The sequence below is a fragment of the Fringilla coelebs genome (genome assembly GCF_963513975.1).
Source record: "Fringilla coelebs genome assembly, chromosome: 30".
NCBI classification, from domain to species: Eukaryota; Metazoa; Chordata; class Aves; order Passeriformes; family Fringillidae; genus Fringilla; species Fringilla coelebs.
Window position 1 is genome coordinate 2,004,408 of NC_140056.1, and position 22,334 is coordinate 2,026,741.

General features: G+C 55.8%; 1 protein-coding gene across 2 annotated transcripts; it reads left to right on the forward strand.

Annotated features, from left to right (window-relative positions):
- The first annotated feature begins 580 nt into the window (after positions 1–580).
- KANSL2 (KAT8 regulatory NSL complex subunit 2) lies at positions 581–19,235 on the forward strand. 2 transcript variants are annotated; one of them, XM_084223657.1, is made up of 10 exons: positions 581–623; positions 1,628–1,885; positions 5,413–5,591; positions 7,464–7,578; positions 8,053–8,216; positions 9,584–9,750; positions 10,954–11,050; positions 15,809–16,062; positions 18,006–18,191; positions 18,820–19,235. In XM_084223657.1, the coding sequence occupies exons 2-10, from the start codon at positions 1,635–1,637 to the stop codon at positions 18,931–18,933; spliced, it is 1,527 nt and encodes a 508-aa protein (XP_084079783.1). In that variant the 5' UTR covers positions 581–623; positions 1,628–1,634; the 3' UTR covers positions 18,934–19,235. The 2 variants fall into 2 exon arrangements, with proteins under 2 accessions (XP_084079783.1, XP_084079784.1); XM_084223658.1 differs by lacking the exon at positions 581–623 and adding an exon at positions 958–1,535.
- Positions 19,236–22,334: the final 3,099 nt, after the last annotated feature.

Below are 22,334 nucleotides of genomic sequence, written 5' to 3' on the forward strand. Positions count from 1 at the left end.
GGACCCAGGGTGGTGCTCTGGGAGCAAGCCGGGCCTGCCGCGAGCATTTCCTGACCCCAAGCCAAAACACGCCCAGCCCCGCCTCGCTCCTCCTCTTCCCCCATCGGTTTTGGCCCGGTGCCCTGGCCCGGGACCACCACCCCACCGGCTCCTGGCCCGGGATCACCCCCGGTGTCCTGTCCTGAGATCACCTCCGCCCTGGGTCCTGTCCCGGGAACCCTGCCCCGGTGTCCTGGCTCGGGACCCCCTCCACCCGGGTCCTGTCCCGGGACCCCCCTTCCCCCCGGGAACTGGCCCGGGATCCGTCCCAGTGTCCTGTCTCGGGACCACCGCCCCGGTCCTGTCCCGGGACCTCCTCCCCCCCGGTGTCCTGTCCCGGGATCCGCCCCGGTCCCGTCCCGGGACCCCCGCCCCGCTCCCGCCGCACCCACGTGTCGCGTTCCCGCCGCGCCGCCCCCACGTGACTCTAGGAAGGCGTGGTAACTCTGCGTGAGTGACTGCGAGCGGAGCCAATCACGCGAGAGAACGCCCCCGTGCTCGCCGCTGATTGGCGGGTGGGCGGGCCAGTGAGGAGGCGGGGCGGGCGCACGGCGCGGTAGCGCGGAGGCCGCGGCGGCAGAGAGGTAAGATGGCGGCGGCGCCTCCTGCTCACAATGGGGCCCGGTGTGCCCCTCAGCGCGGCCCCTGAGTTCTTTTCCAGGGCTGCTCTGTCCTGCACCGTTCCGAGGGCGGGTTTCCTCTCGCTCTCTGCTCCGGTAGCGCTTCCTGGGCGCCCCTCAGTGGTGCCCCTCACGCCCGCCGCCTGCGGACAAAATGGCGGCGCCTGGGCGGCGGGAGCGCGCATGCGCGGGAGCGCGGCGGCAGAGCACGTGCGCGGGCGGGAGAGCGCCGGGACGGAGCGGGACGGGCACCGGGAGAGAGGCTGGGATGGACCGGGATAGATCAGAATGGGCACCGGGAGAGAGGCTGGGATGGACCGGGGTCGATCAGGATGGGCACCGGGAGAGAGGCTGGGATGGACCGGGATAGATCAGGATGGGCACCGGCAGAGAGGCTGGGATGGACCGGGATAGATCAGAATGGGCACCGGGAGAGAGGCTGGGATGGACCGGGGTCGATCAGGACGGGCACCGGGAGAGAGGCTGGGATGGACCGGGATAGAGACCGGGATAAATCAGGATGGGCACCGGGTTAAACTCGGGAATGGACCGGGATGTACACTGGGGGACCCCGGTACAGAGGTGGAAATAGACCGGAATGAGCACCAGAAAAGACCGGGATAGAGTGTGGCTGAGGCTGGGTGGGCAGCGGGGATGCCCCGGTAAGGAGGCGTGCACGGACACAGGCAGCGGGGCAGGACGAGTCACCGGGACACATCGGGATAGAGGTAGCGATGGGCACTGGGAGCACCGAGGAGATGCTCTGGGGGTGCACTGGGAGAAGAGGATCCCCCCAGATTCCTGCAGGGCTAAAAGCTCCCTCGAGCATTATTGGGAGTTACCTCCATAGGCGCAGCCTCATCTTCTGCTGAAGGGGTCAGACTTCGATTCAAATTCTTTCCCGCTGCTACTTTTCATTGTATCAGCGTTTTATTCCACTCCCTTCCTTGCTCTGCATCCCCCTGCAGTGTCGGCATGAACAGGATCCGCATTCACGTGTTGCCGACCAGCCGGGGCCGCCTGACCCCGGTGCCACGGCCTCAGGAGCCCCTGGCCTGCTCCTTCACCCCCCGGCCCTGCTCCCAGCCCCGCCTGGAAGGGCAGGAATTCTGCATCAAGCACATCCTCGAGGACAGGAATGCTCCCTTCAAACAGTGCAGCTACGTGTCCACAAAGAATGGGAAGCGTTGTCCCAATGCTGCTCCCAAACCTGAGAAGAAGGATGGGTGAGTGGCTCTTCCTCCTGGTTTTCCAGTTCCAAACTCTCTGGAATTAAAACAGGCAGGGGGAGGTTTTTCTCTTTGTCTTCCCTTTTGAAGGAATGGCTGGAGCTGCGTCAGGGGAGGTTTAGACTGGATTTTGGGAAAAGATTCTTCCCCCAGTTGAGCACTTGAGTAGCTCCTCAGGGCAGTGGTGACATTCACAGCCCTGCCAAAGCCCAAGGAGTGTTTGGATAATGCACCCAGGAGCATGGTGGGATTTTGGGATGTCCTATTTAAGGCCAGGAATTGGACTTGATGATCCTTGTGGATCCTTCAGGATATTCTATGCTTCTTCTCTTTCTCCTGCTGCATTTGGGTTACCTCTGAGAAGCATCTCCCTTTTTCCAAAATGTTTTTAAGCTGGAGAAAGACTCCATGGAGTTATTTGGGGACTGTGGGCTGTGCCTTGACCCAGCAGAAGGTGGCTGCAGTGCTCCAGGCCCTGCACTGGATCTGTGTGTGCAGTCCCTCCCTCATCCCAGCACATCCTGTGCCAGGGGATAATCCCCAGAGCAGCCACTCAGATCCCTCTGGAGCATTGGCCTGATTGTGCTGCTGCTTCCCTTAGGCCTTTAAAATGCTCAGGGGGTGGAACAGTTATGGATGATAGAGCACAGATTCCTGACAGGAGCACTTACTGGAATGTGGACAGGGTTCGTCTCTATCCTGGTCCTTGTGCCATAAAATGTGGGGAAGGCAGAGTCCAGTGAGAACATTTGGAAGCAGAAGAGCTCAAAATCTCACCCACCTCAGTGGCTTTAACCAAAAGCTCTTTTTACTCCCTGCTGCTGGTGCCAGGGGTGATGTTCCCACAGTGATGGGTGGGCTCTCAGCATTCCCAGGCTGGACCAGGCTGCTCCCTGTGAGATATTCCAGGTGCCAGGGCTTGTTCCCTGCTCTTGTGCCCTGCTCAGGTGAAACCCTGCATCCAGAGCTGCCCCAGCTCAAGAAAAACATGTAGCAGTTGGAGTGAGTCCAGAGATGAGCAGAGGGATGGAGCAGATCTCTTAAGAGGAAAGGCTGAGAGAATTGGGATTGTTCTGGAGAAGCTCAGAGGTGATGTAATTGTGGCCTTAAAGTGCCTGAAGGAGCTGCAGTAAAGATGGAGAGACTATTTACAAGGGGTGGAGTGCCAGGACAAGAGGGAATGGCTTCCCACTGCCAGAGGGCAGGATTAGGTGGGATATTTGGAACAAATTTCTCCCGGTGAGGCTGGGGAGGCCCTAAAGTGGATTTCCCAGAGAAGCTGTGGCTGCTCCTGGATCTCTGGAAATGTCCAGGGCCAGGTTGGACAGGGCTTGGAGCCACCTGGGATAATGGGAGGTGTCCCTGCTCATGGCAGGGGTGAAGCTGGATGATCTTTACATTCCTTCCCAATCCAGAGCATCCTTTGATTCTGTGAAAATGCAGGAATGTGGAAGGATTGGTTATTCCAATAGTTTGGGAGCTATTCTAGGCTTGATGGCTGCTCCTTTGGAATGGCTGTGCTCATTTAAATGCCTTCAGAGGCCTCTTAAAAAGAGGATTTCCCCCCCCACCCTCATTTTCTCTGGCATGAGGAAAACATGAAGATTTTAATCCCCAGATTATTGTGGCATGGTGCAGCTCAGAGCCTCAGGAATGCATTGAGGGAAAAGCAGAGCAGCAGGATCCATGGGAGCTGCTCCTGTGAGCGAGGTGTCCCCTCAGTGTTGGGGTGCCCAGACTGAGGGTGCTGAGCTCTGCTGTTGGGGGCAAACCTTGGCTGGGCTTTGGTGTTGTGGAGCCACGTTTCTCTTCACAGAGAAAAGCCAGGCACAATCCTTCCCAAGAATATTCCTGGGATTCACATTCTCTGAACCTCAGAGAAAGAAAAACACAGTTCTTACCATTTGCTGTGCCTGTGTTTGAGCAAAAGTAGAGTGCAGCATGGAGATTGTTTACCCAAATGATAGAGTTTTGTTTCCTTGGCCTGTCAGGGCCAGGTCTGTGGGGGTGTGTTGTGACAGTCACGAGTTACGGAATGTTGTGTGCAGGGTTGAGTGCTTGGCAGATTCAGTTTAGATGTAATATAGTATAGAATATTATAGTATACTATATATAGTATACACTATATATCTATAATATCCTATATGTAGTATAACCCTATGTATATAGAATAAATAGTATAATTATAGTATAGTATGTACTATATATAGCATACTGTATATATAGTATATTATATATAGTATAACCCTCTATATAATACATATAGTACAATTATAGTATAATAAATAGTGGTGTATATATAGTATGTAGTCTGTACTATATATAGCATACTGTATATATAGTATATTATATATAGTATAACCCTCTATATAATACATATATAGTATAATTATAGTATAATATATAGTGTGTATATATAGTACTGTACTTAGTATATAGAATATATCTAGTATAGAATAATATAGTATATGTGTATAGAGAATATTATAGTATATATATACACATATATAGTATAGTATAATATAGTATATACTATAATATTATAGTATAATAAAGTAATTAATCAGCTTTCTGATATTGATGGAGTCCTCATCATTCCTCCTTTGTTTAGATGTAATATAATATAGAATATTATAGTATATTCTATATAGTATATACTACATATAGTATATTCTATACATAGTAGAACCCTATATACACCATATATATAGTATAATTATAGTATAATATATAGTGTGTATACAGTATATATGATATATAGAATATATCTAGTATAGAATATTATAGTATATGTACAGATATACATTATATATAGTATATAATATAGAATATTATTGCATATGTGTATGTAGTATATATAGCATATAGTATAGAATATTATAGTATAATATAGTATATACTATAATATTATAGTATAGTATAATAAAGTAATTAATTAGCCTTCTGATATCGATTGAGTCCTCATCATTCCTCCTTCATTTACATGTAATGTAATATAGTATAGAATATTATAGTATACTATATATAGTATATCAAATATATAGTATAACCCTAGATATACCACATATATAGTATACTTTTAGTATGTATAGTGTATATATAGTACTTTATATAGTATATGAAATATATAGTATAGAATATAATAGTATGTGTGCATATATGCATTATACATATCGTGTATACATAGTATATAATATAGAATATTCTAGCATATGTGTATATATTTTATAGTGTATATATAGCATATAGTATAGAATATGATAGTATAGTATATGCTGTAATATTATAGTATAGTATAATAAAGTAATTAATTAGCCCTCTGATATCGATGGAGTCCTCCTCATCATTCCTCCTCCATCTTTCCCCATCATTCCTCCTCAGCACAGCTGTAGTGTTTGGTGATGGAGGAGGGGGAGCTGGGAGAGCAGTCAGGGTCAGGCTGGGGCAGAGGGGGGGCTCGGATCAGCTTTGAGCTTCTTCCTCCCCAAGTTACCCCGCGATGCTGAGCCCTGTTTGTCCCACAGCACCTCGTTCTGCGCGGAGCATGCCCGGCGCAACGCGCTGGCGCTGCAGGCTCAGGTGAAGAAATCCAACCCTGGGCCCGTGGGTGAGACCCTCCTGTGCCAGCTGAGCTCCTATGCCCGGGCAGAGCTGGGCAGCCAGAGCGCCGAGAGCAGCCGCAGCGAGGCCAGCCGCATCCTGGGTGAGCACTGAACCCCTTGCCTCGAGGTTTTAAGCTCTGGTGTTTTTTCAAATCCTGTGGGGGTACCACTCGTTGGTTTTTCTGGGTCTGCATTGAAGGCACTTGAGACAGTAATTCGTGTTTGGACTCAAGGGTTTATTATTTCTTACCAGTAAAGCAGTCTCACTACTGTGAGTTCTGCAACAAGGCACAAAATGGCCAACAATCTCTTGTTACAAGGTCTTTTAAGACTAAAATATCCAATTAAGAACTGACACCTAGATTATTTTCCCTTTTAACCCAATAACTGATCCCAAAGAGCCCCCAGGGCAGACTTTTCTGCCCAGTTACAAAATGCCACCCAAACCCAAGAAGCAGCCCAGGATGACACCCTGTGCCCTCCATCTTGCACACTAAAAATCCCAAAACCTCAATTTCTCACCAAGTGACCTACACTGCTCTCTATAATCTATTTCACACTTTTGTGGATTTTAGTCAAGCTTGAAGTCATTTCTCCATGAACGAGGGTCACAGTCAGGACACCCCAGGGCCAACAGAGAAATATTCCCAGTGCCCTGGGTTTCCACAAAATCCTCTACCGCATTAGTGTATAACTCTAAACTCCATATAAAGTGTTAGCTACTGTCTTCACTTTTTGGTCAGACAGAACAATTCCTCTGGTATTGGAATAAATCATGCAGGGCTCCATTTTCTTCATGGTGGAAAAGGCCAAGTTTATTGAAAGCCACACACTTTTATGGACAGCTACAATACAGCTGAACTCAATTGGTCCTCAATCAATTTCCCTCACACCACTGGCTAATTAGACACATCACCCTTCTTGCACCTCTTACAAGTAAGCAACATGTTCAAAACACCAGCTGTAAAGATTGTTCTAATTCTTTCTCTGAGCTTTCCCAAAATTTCCTAGGGCAATGCCTGGGAAAGTTTATTTGGCTCTTTCTCTGACCAGACTTTCAGCAGCCACACTGTGGGCCTGAAATCCTAGGACACCCTACAGCTCAGACCCTGAAAAGTATAAAAAAAAAGTGAATTGAGGGGTTGCAAACTGGGGGAGTATGGCTTTGTTACCTGAAGGTAATAAAGGTAGTGAATGATTTCATTACCTGAAGGTAATTGTAGAATTAGCCCCTGATAAATAAATGGACCAAACTTAGATCTGTCTGAAAAACTCATGGCCATCATCCATCTTGGGTGTAGCCTCTGTGAGGCTTTTCCCTGCCCAAGATGAGTCTCTTGAAGGCCTTTAATAAATACCCACTTTATTCTCCTAACATTGTCTAGCCTCTGTTCTAGGCAGCAAGTCCTAAGGCAGTGCCAGGCTGCTCTGTTCCTGTGGGGGAAAGCCAGCAATATCCCTTCTTCAGTCCAGTGGGAAAAAGACTCCATGGTCTGGGAGTAAAAGCTGAGGTTTTGTAAAGCCTGGTGTGTCCCATGCTGCCAGACCGAGATCCTGCAGGTTTAGCATGGAAATAATACCACTGGAATTCCCTGGTTCCTGGGAGGGCTGAAGCATCATTCCCAGTGTGTTCTGGAATTCCCTGGTTCCTGGGAGGGCTGAAGCATCATTCCCAGTGTGTTCTGGAATTCCCTGGTTCCTGGGAGGGCTGAAGCATCATTCCCAGGGTGTTCTGGAATTCCCTGGTTCCTGGGAGGGCTGAAGCATCATTCCCAGCGTGTTCTGGTTGTTCCAAACGGGGAGGTTTCCTGTCATTTCCTGCTCCATGTCCCTCACTCACAGTTTTGGGGTGGAGAATTCCCTCTTGGCACAAGGCAGAGCCTGCTCAGCTCCATGGGGCCGAGCTCCAGGGTGTCCCTGGCTATCCTGGGATGTGGGACAGGGTCCTGTGACTCTGCTGCTGTGTCTTGCAGATGAGGACAGCTGGAGTGACTGTGAGCAGGACCCTGTCACTGTGGAGCAGACGTGGCGTGGGGACCCTGACAGCGAAGCTGACAGCATTGACAGTGACCAGGAGGATCCCCTCAAGTAGGTTGGGGGAGCAGTTGAATTTATATTTTGGGGAGGGGCTCAGCCTGGAGCCCGGACTCTTTGGGGAAAAAACCACAGGATCCCCACACCCTTCAGGGATCAACCCTGAGGGACCCTCACACCCTTTGGGGGCTCATCCCTGGGGGACCCCCAGACTCTTCAGCAGAAAAAACTCATGGAATGCCATGGGGAAAAAACCCATGAGGATCTGGGATCCCCAGACCCTTCAGGTATCAACCTCAAGGGGCTCCCACACCCTTTGGGGGTTCATTTCTGAGGGACCCCCCAGACTCTTCAGCAGAAAAAACTCACAGGATCCCCAGACCCTTCAGGGATCAGCCCTGAGGGACCCCCAGACTCTTCAGCAGCCCCACACCCTTCAGGAATCAACCCCAAGAGGCCCCCACACCCTTTGGGGGGATCAGTCTCCAGGGACCCCCCAAACAGGCCCTGTTTTCCTGGGTTTTCCAGGCATGCTGGGGTGTACACAGCTGAGGAGGTGGCTCTGATCATGAGGGAGAAGCTGATCCGCCTCCAGTCCCTCTACATCGACCAGTTCAAGCGGCTCCAGCACCTCCTGAAGGAGAAGAAACGCCGGTTCCTGCACAGCAGGAAGGGAGAGCACGAGGCCATCGGTGAGCCCAGACCTCCTGCCTGAGGGTGGGCACAGAAATCTGCTAAAAAAGGAGGGTTTGGGCCTTTCTAGAGGCTGATTTCAGAGCAGGGTAAGGGGAGGGTTCCACACTCAGTGTTTCATTGAGGAGATTGCAAAGTGGCTGGAGCATAAGGGGAAAGGTCTGGAGAGCTGTGGGAGCTGGGGAGGGGGCTGATCCTGGAGAAAAGGGAGCTCAGGTGGGACCATCTCCCTCTGTAACTCCCTGACAGGAGAGTGCAGCCAGGTGGGGGTCAGGATCTGCTCCCATGGAGCATTGAGACGAGAGGAAATGGCCTCAAACTGTGCCAGGGGAGGTTTGGGGTGGGCATCGAGAGGATTTCTGTATGGAAAAGGTGGTCAGGCATTGGAACTGCCCAGGGAGGTGTTCAGTGAACAACTGGACATTGCACTCAGTGCTCTGGTCTGGTTGGCAGGGTGGGGATCAGTCACAGGTTGGACTCTGATCCTGGAGAGCTCTTCCAGCCTGAGTGATTCCATGATTCTGTGCTGGTCCTGTGCCCAGAGATCCCTATCACTGCGGTTCCAAAGCTTGTGCGTTTCTTTGCTCTTCAGAGCTTACAGCATTGGCAGGAAATGAGCTATAATGTTAATTCTGAGACAAAAGTGCTTATTTTGTACTGGGATTTCCTGTTTTTGCCTTTTACGAACAAAAAATATTCATCTATAAGGCCCTTGGTGTGTGGACAGGAGCTGGTTCCAGTAACACCAGTGCTGCTGTACTGGCATATTCCTCCTTAGCAGCTTTCCCTCTGCCTCTGCTGGCATTCTCTCTGTGCAGAGTATGCTTTTGAAAGCAGGAATTCCCAGTTCAACAGAGGCAAAACCGAGTTGTGTAACTGATCCCAAGTATTGCAGAGCAAAGGACTCTTTTTTCCAGCATCATCCTTTAATAGCTCATCCTGGAAAACGCCATAATTCAGCTCAGGCTCGAGTAAAAATAACCAGGAGTTTGGTACATACCAATTTTGCAGAACTCTTTTTAGCAAACGAGGCAGAGAAGAACAGATCCTGAGCGTTGCCCTGTAATTACACCAGGAATGCTGGCGGGAATCTTCCAGAACTCAGGACGCAGGAGTGACCTGGAATTTGACAAGTTTCTATTCTGCTGCTGAAATCACAATGCACAGGAGTGGCTGAATTATTTTTAAAGGTGGTTTTAAAAATACTCTGTGGGCCCAAGAGTTCCTGGTGTTTGAGGAGAGGTCAGGATAAATTTTGGGATGGAACCTGCACCGCCAGGCGTCACCCAAAGCCGCGCTGCTGCTGCTGCAGCCCTCAAAGCCAAAGAAACCAGGCAGATCCCTGATTCTTCCTTTATTCCTGCAGGGAGCAGCCTCCTGACAGGACCAGAGGGGCTGATGGCCAAGGAGAGGGAGAACCTGAAGAGGCTCAAGTGCCTCCGGCGCTACCGGCAGCGCTACGGGGTGGAGGCTCTGCTGCACCGGCAGCTCCGCGAGCGCAGGGTCCTGGCCACCGACGGCGCGGCCCAGCAGGTCCGTGGGGACATCCTGGAGGGGTCTCTCCTCTCCTGTCTTTCTGGGAGTGACCCCAGACCCTGGCAGATTGCCCCATGTAACACCCTTCCTGCAAGGCTGCTGCCCTGCTGGGTTGGGAGAAGCTCCTGGGGTTGTTGTGGGAGCTCTTGGGTTTGGAGAAGCTCCTGGGGTTGTTGTGGGAGCTCTTGGGTTTGGAGAAACTCCTGGGGTTGTTGTAGGAGCTCTTGGGTTTGGAGAAACTCCTGGGGTTGTTGTAGGAGCTCTTGGGTTTGGAGAAGCTCCTGGGGTTGTTGTAGGAGCTCTTGGGTTTGGAGAAGCTCCTGGGGTTGTTGTAGGAGCTCTTGGGTTTGGAGAAGCTCCTGGGGTTGTTGTGGGAGCTCTTGGGTTTGGAGAAGCTCCTGGGGTTGTTGTGGGAGCTCTTGGGTTTGTGGGAGCTTCTGGATCTGTGGTAGCTCCTGTCCTTCCTGCAAGGGCAGCCCTAGCTGCCACCCTCCTGGGTTTGGAGAAGCTCCTGAGGTTTGCTGAGGGATCTTCTGGATCTGTGGCAGCTCCTGTGTCTGCAAGAGCTGTCAGGTCTGTGGGAGCTCTTGGTGTCTACACCGTGAATGCTGGGGTCAGTTTTGGGCTCCTCGCAGCAACAAAGACATTGAGGGTCAAGTCCAGAGAAGAGAATGGAGCTGGGAAAGGGGACTGGAGCACAAGAAAGGTCTGGAAAAAATATCTCCTCATCCTGAGGAGATGAGGGAGCTGGGGGGGGCTCATCCTGGAGAAAAGAGGGCTCGGGGTATTTGGAGGCTTGAGGATTTTTGGGAGCTCTTGGGTCGGTAGGAGCTCATGGGTTTGTCAAGGCTCTCAGGTTTTTGAGAGCTCTTGGGTCTGTGGGAGCTCCTGGGTCTGAGTCCATTCCAGTGCCTAAAAGAGGCTTAATAAAAAAGGGAGAGTTTTAAATAGACAGTGACAGGACAAGATGAAATTGTTTTAAAGTAAGAGATGAGAGGTTTAGATGGGATATTGGGAACAAATTCCTCCCTGTGAGGGTGGGGAGGCCCTGGAATGGATTTCCCAGAGCAGCTCTGGCTGCCCCATCCCTGGAAGTGCCCAAGGCCAAGTCAGAGCAGCATGGGACAGTGGAAAGTGTCCTTGGCTATGGGGAAAGGAGCTTTAGGATCTCTCCCAACCCAAACCATTCCATCATTTCAGGCTCACACCACCCGCTCCAGCCAGCGCTGCTTGGCCTTCGTTGATGATGTCCGATGCTCCAACCCGTCCCTGCCGCTGACCCGGCACTGCCTCACACGTATCCTTTGATCCCCCCCTCTCCCTGGCTGTTTGCCCCTGGCTGTGCCTCCTTCCTCCCTCCCTCCCTGGCCCTGAATCAAGGCCCTCGGTTTGCTGTAGCCGTTGGTTTCAAGCAGGAGCCCAGAGGAAATGTCTCCCTGTCTGTTGGTGCTCCCGTCCCGTGGAACAGCCAATTCGTGTGGGAGCAACAAAGGGCAGGGCTGGGCTGCTCCCAGGGGTGCTCCTGTCGTGGCCTCCTGGGTCCAGAGCATCCAAACACGCTGGGCATTTCACCTGGAAACAGAGAATCCAGGCAGGCCTGAGCTGGAGGGATGTGCATGGATCCCCTCCAGGGATGGGCATTCCACCACCTCCTTGAGCAGTGTCTGACCATCCTTTCCATGGAAGAAATTCCTCCTGATGAATTCAGAAATCCCTCCTGATGAATTCAGAAATCCCTCCTGATGAATTCAGAAATTCCCAAACCTCCCCTGGCAAAGCTTGAGGCTCTTCCCTCTTGTCCTGCCCCGTGTTCCTTGGGAGCAGAGCCTACACCCCCACCTGAGGACACACACACCAGAGCGTGGCCTTGGGCATTTTTGGGAGGATGTTGAGGGGTAATTTGAGCCTGTTTGGAGCTGCTGTGGCCCAGCTCAGTCTCTGTGACCTTTCAAAAGGTTCTCATGTGTGTGAGATCAGCCTTGAACTGTTCCACTTCCCAAATCGGCCTCAGCTACTGGAGAGCTGGCTCTGAAAGTTCCACTGGGATCCCCCAGCTCAGGGATGACCCCCAGTATGGGATCAAGGATCCCCCAACTCAAGGATGACCCCAAATACAGGATCAAGGATCCCCCAGCTCAGGGATGGCCCCAGTATGGGATCAAGGATCCCCCAGCTCAGGGATCACCCCCAAATACGGGATCAAGGATTCCCCAGCTCAGGGATAACCCCAGTATGGGATCAAGGATCCCCCAGTTCAGGGATCACCCCCAGATATGGGATCAAGGATCCCCTAGCTCAGGGATCACCCCCAAATATGGGATCAAGGATCCCCCAGCTCAGAGATGACCCCCAGTATGGGATCAGGGATTCCCCAGCTCAGGGATGACCCCCAAATACAGGATCAAGGATCCCCCAACTCAAGGATGGCCCCCAATATGGGATCAAGGATCCCTCAGCTCAGGGATGACCCCCAAATATGGGATCAGGGATCCCCCAGCTCAGGGATGACCCCCAGTATGGGATCAAGGATCCCCCAGCTCAGAGATGACCCCCAGTATGTGATCAAGGATCCCCCAGTATGGGATCACCCCCAAATATGGGATCAAGGATTCTCCAATCCCAGTATGGGATCAAAGATCCCCCAGCTCAGGGATGACCCCCAAATACAGGATCAAGGATCCCCCAACTCAAGGATGACCCCCAATATGGGATCAAGGATCCCTCAGCTCAGGGATCACCCCCAAATACGGGATCAGGGATTCCCCAAACCCAGTATGGGATCAAGGATCCCCCAGCTCAGGGATCACCCCCAAATATGGGATCCAGGATCCCCCAGCTCAGGGATAACCCCCAGTATGGGATCAGGGATGCCTCAGTTCAGGGATCACCCCCAAATATGGGATCCAGGATCCCCCAGCTCAGGGATAACCCCCAGTATGGGATCAAGGATCCCTCAGCTCAGGGATGACCCCCAAATACAGGATCAGGTATCCCCCAGCTCAGGGATGACCCCCAGTATGGGATCAAGGATCCCCCAGTATGGGGTCACCCCCATATGGGGTCTGTGACCCCAGCATTGCTCTGGCTGCATCTGCTCCATCCACTCTGGTGGGAGTGGGTGGATTTGTCCAGGTTTGGGTTGGGCTGGAGCTGCAGGAGGAGCAGTGGGGTGAGTCAGGATAAATTCTGGCTCTGATTCCCAGGGCTGGGTGAGGAGGAGCTTCTGGATCTGTGGGAGATTTTAGATTTGTGGGAGGTGCTGGGTTTGTGTGAGCTCCTGGGGTTATCAGAGTTCCTGGCTCTGTGGGAACTCCTGAGTTTGTGGGAATTGCTGGATTTGTGGGAGCTCCTGAGTCTGCAGGAGCTTGTGAGTTTTGGGGAGCTCTTGGGTCTTGAGGAGCTCTCAAATTTCTTGGGAAATTCTGGATTTTTGAGAGCCCTTGGGTTTTTTTTTTTTCCCCTGGAGTACTACTCCCCCAGCCCTGTGCAGGGAGCAGGAGCTGGAAGCTGCCTTTGTTTCTCTCTAACCACCACAGACCTCAAAATAAAGCCAGGAGGAATCCCATAAAACAGCCAGAGAAGCTGCTGTTGGCAGCTGGTGCTCCCGGGAGGGAGGGAAGAGCTGGGTCTGGCGGGAGCTCTCAGCTGACTCTCAGTGACACAAACAAGCTTTTCCTCGGGCAGCCGATAACATCTGATAACATCTGTGGCTTTTCTGGAGCTTCTCGGGCTCTGTTTGCTTCCAGGAGCTGGATTGTTTGTGACAGGGCACTAAAGGGATGGGGGAAGGCTGGGAGGTTCCAGATGGAGCCTGGGATTTTTGTCCTCTTGGCAATCCGTGTTTTTGGCTGCCAGTAAAGTCAATGCTGGAGCTGGGAGTTGCTCCAGGAGATGAAAATTGCTTTCCCCCACCCCCTGTTCCCTCACCACATCTTCCCTTGGGTGTCCCAGGTCCTTCTCTCTTGGGCTGGGCTCTGACATTGCTGCCAGCCCAGATTCTGACTCCCCATGGCCTGCCAGGAAGTGAATTCCTGAGAAATCCTCGGGGTAGGGAGGAGAGGAGGGAGGGGTGAATCTCAAACTTAGCCAGCTTGAGAAACTGGCTTAAATTTGGTGTCTTTTCCCAGTTTTATGTGGATTTGGGGTCTTTTTCCCCCCTTCCCACAATGGTGTGTGTGAGGAAATTGCAGTTGGGATGATCCTGGTTGGAAGGGGATGGAAGGAGGAGAAGGGTGGGAGGGAGAGGAGGAAAGGATTGGAAGAAAAGGATGGGGATCAGAAGAGGAGAAAGGGATGGAAGAAAAGGTTGGAAGAAGTGAATGGAGGTTGAAAAAGAGGAAGGGGTGGGAGGAAAAGAAAGAGATTGAAAGAGGAGGAAAAGGGGGAGTGGATTCAGAAGAGGATGGAGTTGGAAGATGAGGATGGGATCAGAATAGGGCTTGGAAGAAGAGGATGGATGTGGGAGGAGGAGGAAAGGGTTGGGAGGTGATGGGTTCAGAGCAGGCTGGGCTTTGATCTGTAGCTCCTTTGCTTCTGGATCACTCTGCAAGTGTGATGCAATTGAAGCAGAGTTTCTGTTTGGGATTAAAGGCAGGAAATCCCATTTACACCTCTGGCAGGAACAGGTTTTCCACTGGGAAGGAAAATACAGTGGGAAGATAGAAATACCAGAACTAAAATCCTGGCTGTGGAAAAGGCATTGTGTGTGCTGGGATCTCCCTGCCTGTGGGGCTGGAGCTGATCATTTTCCATGGATGTCTGCAAACAAAAGTTAATCCTGTGCCTTTGTGACATCCAGCTGAGAATCTGAGTGGTTTCCAGGGATCCAGCCACATCTCCCAGCCCCCACGGCGGGGGCTGTGGCTGTTGTCCCAGTTTTCCATCATGGAAATTATGTCACCCACATCCCTGGGCAGTTGGGGTGCAGCTCTGGCCTCTGGATTCCTGATCCGGGAGAAATGGGGGTGGGTTTAACTCCATTTGTGGGGAAATTGGGAGCATTTCTCAGCATTGATCCCTCTGGATCCCCCAATATGGGATCAAGGATCCTCCAGCTCAGGGATGACCCCCAAATATGGGATCAAGGATCCCCCAGCTCAGGAATGACCCCCAGTATGGGATCAGGGTTCCCCCAGCTCAGGGATCACCCCCAAATATGGGATCAAGGATCCCCCAGCTCAGGAATGACCCCCAAATATGGGATCAAGGAACCCCCAGCTCAGGAATGACCCCTAAATATGGAATCAGGGATCCCCCAGCTCAGGGATGACCCCCCAATATGGAATCAAGGAACCCCCAGCTCAGGGATCACCCCAAATATGGAATCAGGGATTCCCCCAGCTCAGGGATGTCCCCCAAATATGGGATCAAGGAACCCCCAGCTCAGGGATCACCCCAAATATGGAATCAAGGATCCCCCAGCTCAGGGATCACCCCCAAATATGGGATCAAGGAACCCCCAGCTCAGGGATCACCCCAAATATGGAATCAGGGATTCCCCCAGCTCAGGGATGTCCCCCAAATATGGGATCAAGGATCCTTCAGCTCAGGAATGACCCCCAAATATGGGATCAAGGATCCCCCAGCTCAGAGATGACCCCCAGTATGGGATCAGGGATTCCCCAGCTCAGGGATCACCCCCAAATATGGAATCAAGCATTCCCCAATATGGAATCAAGTATTCCCCAGCTCAGGGATCACCCCCAGAATGGGATCAAGAATCCCCCAGTATGGGATCAGGGATCCCCCCAGCTCAGAGATGACCCCCAAATATGGAATCAAGGATTCCCCAATATGGGATCAGGGATCCCCCAGCTCAGGGATGACCCCAAATATGGGATCAAGAATCCCCCAGTATGGAATCAGGGATCCCCCAGCTCAGGGATCACCCAGAAATATGGAATCAAGGATTCCCCAATATGGGATCAAGAATCCCCCAGTATGAGATCAGGGGATCCCCCAGTATGGGATCAGGGATCCCCCAGCTCAGGGATCCCCTCCAGTATGGCAGTCACTGGCTGTACCTCTGCTGCTTTCCTTGACCTCCTCTTCCCAGATATCTGCCAGGATACGAACCAGACGCTTTTCAAGCCGTGCCAAGGCTCTGAGGAAGTTCCCTGCAACAAACCCGTGCCCGTGAGCCTGTCAGAGGAGCCCTGCTGCCCCCTGCACCTCCGGCTGCCCCCCCAGATGTACATCCCAGAGCAGGTCCTGGCTGTGCCCCAGGAGCTGGGGGCAGCCCCCACGGATCTGTACCTGAGCGCGGCCGAGCTCCAGCCCACGGAGAGTTTGCCCTTGGAATTCAGCGATGTAAGTGGCAAAGCTGCCCCTCTGCTCCCACCTGAGAGCCCACCAGGTCTGGGCTTCTCAGCTCAGGAGGAGCTGCTGGAGTGAGGCCAAGAGCTGGAAGAGCTCTGGAGCCAAGCTGGGGATGTCCAGCCTGGAGAGGAGAAGGATCCAGAGACGCCTTAGAGCCTCTTCCAGTGCCTGCAGAGAGCTGGAGAGGGATTTGGGACAAAGGATGGGGTGCCAGGACAGGGGGGAATGGTTTCCAGTGCCAGAGGCAGGGTTAGATGGGATATTGGGAAGGGATTCTTGTGAGGATGAGGAGGCCCTGGCAGAGGGGGCCCAGAGAAGCCCCTGGATCACTGCAAGTGTCCAAGACCAGGTTGGACAGGGCTTGGAGCCACCTAGGATAGTGGAAGGTGTCCATGTCCCTGTCCCTGTCCATGGATGATCTTTGCATTCTAAATGCATCCTGGGAGTCTGAAAATGCAGGAATGTGGAAGGTTTGGGAGCCATTCCAGGGATCACCCCCAGTATGGGATCAGGAATCCCCCAGTATGGGATCAGGGATCCCCCCCAGCTCAGGGATGACCCCCAATATGGAATCAAGGATTCCCCAGTGGAATGTGGAAGGTTTGGGAGCTGTTCCAGGGTTGGTGGCTGCTCCTTTGGAATGGCTGTGCTCTTTAAGAGCAGGGGCCTCTTAAAAAGAGGATTTTTTCCCTCCCCACCACCCCCATTTTCTCTGTCAGGAGGAAAACATGAAGATTTTAATCCCCAGATTATTGTGGCATGGTGCAGCTCAGAGCCTCAGGAATGCATTGAGGCAAAAGCAGAGCAGCAGGATCCATGGGAGCTGCTCCTGTGGGCGAGGTGTCCCCTCAGTGTTGGGGTGCCCAGACTGAGCTCTGCTGTTGAGGGCAAACCTCGGATCTTTGTTAGAGTTTGGTGATGGAGGAGGGATTCCACCAGCAGGAGCTGGGAGGGCAATCAGGGCCAGGCTGGGGGAGGGCTCAGATCAGATCCCAGCCCCTTTCTGTGCAAACAGGAGGTGGTTTTTTGGGTTAGAAAGGAAAAGCAGGATAGTTTTCCCTCATCCTGTCCTTTGAGAGGGTTCTGAGCTCCCTCTGGAGTGCTGCAGATTCCTGGAAGCTGCTGAGGGCATCTGTGTTGTGTCTCACATCGTGCCAGGCTGGGGAGGTGCCACTCGTGAGTCACGGGAATGTCACCCTCGTGTCAAACCCCCTTTGGAGCCACAACAAATCCCAGTCTCCTGAATCCCAGCCTCTCCTGAATCCCAGCCTCTCCTGAATGCCAGCCTCTCCTGAATCCCAGCCTCTCCCCTTGTCAGGGAGGGCAGATGGAGGAGTGCTCAGAGCCTGTCCATCCCCATCTGTGCTGTCAGAGCAAACAGAGGAGGTGTGACATCCTAGGAGAGGGTGGGGATGGTCCAGGTGTCCCCAGGAGTGTGTGTGTGACATCCTGGAGAGTAGGGACTGCTCTGGGAGTCCTCTGGAATGTGTGTGATGTCCTGGAGAGTGGGGATGGCACTGGGGGTCCCCAGGAGTGTGTGTGACATCCTGGATTGCTCTGGGGGTCTCCAGGAATGTGTGTGACATCCTGGAGATAGGGGACTGCTCTGGGGGTCCCCAGAAGGGTGTGATTGGACCCTGTCAAAGCCATTCCAGGTTCTGGAGGGACACTTTGGGGACAGTATATCACACTGGGCTCCAGGTGGTGTGTCCCACACTTTGTCCTCAGCAGTGCCAGCCGGGATCATGGCATTCCAGGAGGAGGAGGAGGATGAGGAGGGGGTTCCTGGGGTGTGCTCCTGGCCAGGGGGACTCACTGCCATGGTTCCCACTCCTCCTCCTCCTCCTCCTCCCTGCCTTTCTCCTGCCTTTCCTGCTGCTTCAGAGCCTCCTCAGCCCCCTCCTGATGATCCACTCTGCTGTTTTCCCTGCCAGGACCTGGATGTGGTGGGTGATGGGATGCAGTGCCCCCCATCCCCTCTGCTCTTTGACCCTTCTGTGACCCTTGATCCGTCCCTGAGGGACATGGCTGAGGCTCCCATCGACATCCTGGCACTGGAGGAGCCAGACAGGGGCAGCTCCTCCACTCCTCTCATCCCTCCAGCCGAGGGACCTGCCCAGGTATGGCCAGGTGGGACTGGTCCCCCCCCTTGGATGGGTTTTTCTTCCTTCCACCAGGCCTGGAGGGGAAGTTCTCCCACACAGCAGCTCCAGAGCCTGGCTGTGCCAGGTCAGGATGGCATCAGGGGTGCCAGGGTGGTGGTGGCAGCCCCCAAGGTGCCACCCTTGTCCTGGGAATGTCTGGGATGCTGGTGATGTCTGGCCTGCTGTTGGAGCCTCTTAATCCCATTTTTAGGGAAATTGTTTCCCAGCCCAGGGGTTCTCCTTTCTTCCTTGGGAGTCTTAATTTTCACTGGGATAACTGAAATTTCTTCCTGTCATCCTGGCTGGAGCCTGGGGCTTTTTGGGGTGTCCCCACAGGGACAGGTGATGTCACCCACTGTCCTGTCATGATTCCTGGGGTGAAAGCCAAGTTTTGGGGTGGGGGGGACCACAGCCCAGGCTCTGACTGAAGACCCCCAGTTTGCTGTAGCTGTTGGTTTCAAGCAGGAGCCCAGAGGAAAAATCTCCCGGTCTGTTGGCGCTCCCACCCTGTGGAGTGACCAATTCGTGTGGGAGTGACACTGCCCCAGACTGTCCCAGCACGGCCAACACCCCATCACCCCTTGTCCCTGTGCTGTCCCCACAGAGTCACCTCCCGTTCCAGCCCCGGGAGGAGCAGCAGCCGCAGGGAGCGGCCTCGTCCAGCCCCGCCCGGGGAGCGGCGGCCAACGGGAGCCTGGAGCCGGGGGCCGTGGGCTGAGCCCGGCAGCACCGGGGGCCCCACAGCCGGGGGATCCTCGCCGTGGGACCTGGGGGGACTGGAGGAGCTGCTCCAGTGCCAGGATGAGCTGCAGCTCCAGCTCTGCTGATTCTTGCAGCCACAGAAACCCCGGGATGGGGCTCCAGAGCTTCCCCTCCTCCGTGTGGCCACAGAAGGCTGGGGAGGGAAATCACCGAATTCTGGGGGTCTCTGCCACGCCCTGGGGGGGAGGATGTGGCCCTGTGGTGTTTTGGGGGGACAGAGGTTCCATCCTGCGTGTCCCCCCACAATAAAGTGATGGAGTTAGGTGCTCAGTGTCCCTGTGTCGTGTGGATGAGCCCAGGGTTGGGGGGTGCCTTGGGGGGCTGGGTGTCCCCGGGGAGGGGGGGATCCTGCTGCTGCCAGACCCCGACTGCTCCCACCGTGGGGGGGTTTTGGGGTCACCCTTGATTTCGGCTCGGCTGCCGTGGCGGGGGGGACACGCTCGGGGGGGGGGGGCTCCGTGGGGTGCGGGGCGGGCCGGTGCCATCCCGGGGCAGCCGCCATCGGGGGCTCGGTACCGATTCCCGCCGGGAGGAAGGAGGGGCGGGGGTACCGGCTCCGTTTCGGGCGGTTCCGGGGATCACGGGAAGGGGGGATTCGGGGGGGGTGCCCGGGGCGCGGATTGGCGGCGGCGGGGGCGCAGGGCGGGGCCGGCCCGGTGGAGCCATGACGTCACCGCCGCCGCCGGTCCCGCCCCGGTCCCGGTCCCAGCCCCGGCCATGCCGTCCCGGCCCCGGCCCTGGCCCCGCCGTAGCCCCCGGTGAGTCCGGTCGCTCCGCGGCGAGGGGCAGGCGGGGGGACCGGGAGGGTCGGGCCGCTCCTCGGGGGCACCGGAGGCGGGGGGGCATCCGTGGCCTCCGGGCACCGGATCGTGCCGCGGGAGGGTGGGGGTTGAGCCCGGGGGAACGGCGGGGGTGGCCCGCTCGGTGGTGTTCCGCGTGTCCCCGGTGCATCCCCGTTGTGCCCTCGGCTGTCCCCGGTGCATCCTGGGGTGTCCCCGCTGTCCCCAGAGCATCCCGGTTGTCTCTGAGATGTCCCCACTGCGTCCTGGCTGTCCCTGGGGTGTCCCCAGAGCATTCCGGCTGTCCCCAGGGTCACCAGTGAATCCTGACTATCCCTGGGGTGTCCCCAGTGTCCCCATTGCACCCCGGCTGTCCCTGGCGTGTCCCCAGTGTCCCCATTGCACCCCGGCTGTCCCTGGGGTGTCCCCATTGCACCCCGGCTGTCCCTGGGGTGTCCTCAGTGTCCCCACTGCATCCTGACTGTCCCTGGGGTGTCCTCAGTGTCCCCATTGCATCCTGGCTGTCCCTGGGGTGTCCTCAGTGTCCCCATTGCACCCCGGCTGTCCCTGGGGTGTCCCCATTGCACCCCGGCTGTCCCTGAGGCGTCCTCAGTGTCCCCACTGCACCCCGGCTGTCCCTGGGGTGTCCTCAGTGTCCCCATTGCACCCCGGCTGTCCCTGGGGTGTCCCCAGTGTCCCCATTGCACCCCGGCTGTCCCTGGGGTGTCCCCACTGCACCCCGGCTGTCCCTGGGGTGTCCTCAGTGTCCCCACTGCACCCCAGCTGTCCCTGGGGTGTCCCCAGTGTCCCCATTGCACCCCGGCTGTCCCTGGGGTGTCCTCAGTGTCCCCACTGCACCCGGACTGTCCCTGGGGTGTCCTCAGTGTCCCCACTGCACCCGGACTGTCCCTGGGGTGTCCTCAGTGTCCCCACTGCACCCGGACTGTCCCTGGGGTATCCTCAGTGTCCCCATTGCATCCTGACTGTCCCTGAGGCGTCCTCAGTGTCCCCACTGCATCCTGACTGTCCCTGGGGTGTCCCCAGTGTCCCCACTGCATCCTGACTGTCCCTGGGGTGTCCTCAGTGTCCCCACTGCACCCCGGCTGTCCCTGGGGTGTCCCTCACTGTCTTTCACCCTACCCGCCTGTCCCCAGTGTCCCCAATACCCCCCAGCTGTCCCCTGCATGTGTCTCTGTTGTCCCCACCACATCCTGACTGCTCCATCCAGTGTCCCCACCGCATCCCTGCCTGTCCCTGCGTGTCCCTGGCGAGTCCCAGCTGTCCTCGATGTGTCCCTGCACCCCGAGGCCATTTCTCTAGCACATCCCACTTGTCCCCGGTGTATCCCGGCTGTCCCCGGGGTGTCCTTGCTGTCCCTGGTGCATCCTGGCTGTCCCTGGACTGTCCCCAGTGTGTCCTGGCTGCCCCCAGAACAGCTCAGTGGGGTTGGGGACACTCGGGGCTGTCACCCCATGTCCCTGGGCTGTGCTCAGTTCATCCTGGCTGCCCCCAGAACAGCTCAGTGGGGTTGGGGACACTCGGGGCTGTGTCCCCGTGTCCCTGGGCTCGGCATGGGGACCCTGGTGTGGGGCAAGCCAGGGCCAGCCCGTCACAGCCACGCTGGCACGTCCTGGGCTGCGGTTTGGGCAACGCCGTGTCCCCACGCCGTGTCCCCACGGGGCAGCGGGGACAGAGTCACTGGGGGGTGCCGGGGAGGGGACACGGGCTCTGGGTGGCCCTGCCTGTGCCGGAGCCGTGTCCCCCTCCCCACAGGGACCCTGGCGCTGCCCCCGCGGGGCCCCGCGCTGGGGGAGGGGATGGCCTCGCTGTCCATCTGTCGGAGCCCCCCCGGCTGTACCCGCCGGGGGCTTGGGGGGGCCGCGGGCTGCTCTTCCCCTCCAGACAGAGCCTCACTTCCCCCCGTGACGCAGCCGGAGCCGCCGGCCCCGGGGCCGCTTCCTGCTCGGGGGGCAGGCGAGGGGCCCACGGGCACCTCAGGGACAATGGGGACCACAGGGACCCGCGTGGGTTCGCCCCACGGGCTGCAGGGGACGGGGACAGCACGTGCGAGGTCTGGCCGTGGCCCCCAGACCTTCCCCGTGTCCCTCCATAACCTCCAGACCCTCTTGTTGTCCCCTGCATCCCCCCCAAACCCTCCTCTTGTCCCCTCCAGCCTCCCTCGTCCTGCCGAGCCCCCCCTCCCCGCCGCGGTGCCGTGGGGTCCGGGTGAACCGGGGACGCGCGGCCCCGTGTGAACCCCAAAACCCCAAACCTCACCCTCGAGGGGCGGGGGGTGGAGGCCACGGCCGGGGGTCCCGGCTCGGATCCGCGCCCGCAGCCCCGGGGGGCTCCCCGAGGGGTCCCGGGGCTCCGGGCAGTCCCTCCAGAGGGTGCGGGATGCCCCGTGGGGATCCCTCCGTGCTCTGCCCCGTCCCTCCGGCGGCGCCCGGTGCCGCGGGGGGATTCCCGGTGTTTCCCCTCCCGGGATGATTCCCGGTGTGCCGGTGCCGTCGCTCCCGGGGGCCTCGGCTCCGGTTCCCCGGGGCTGGCGCTGGCGGAGCCGCGCACCGGGGAGGCG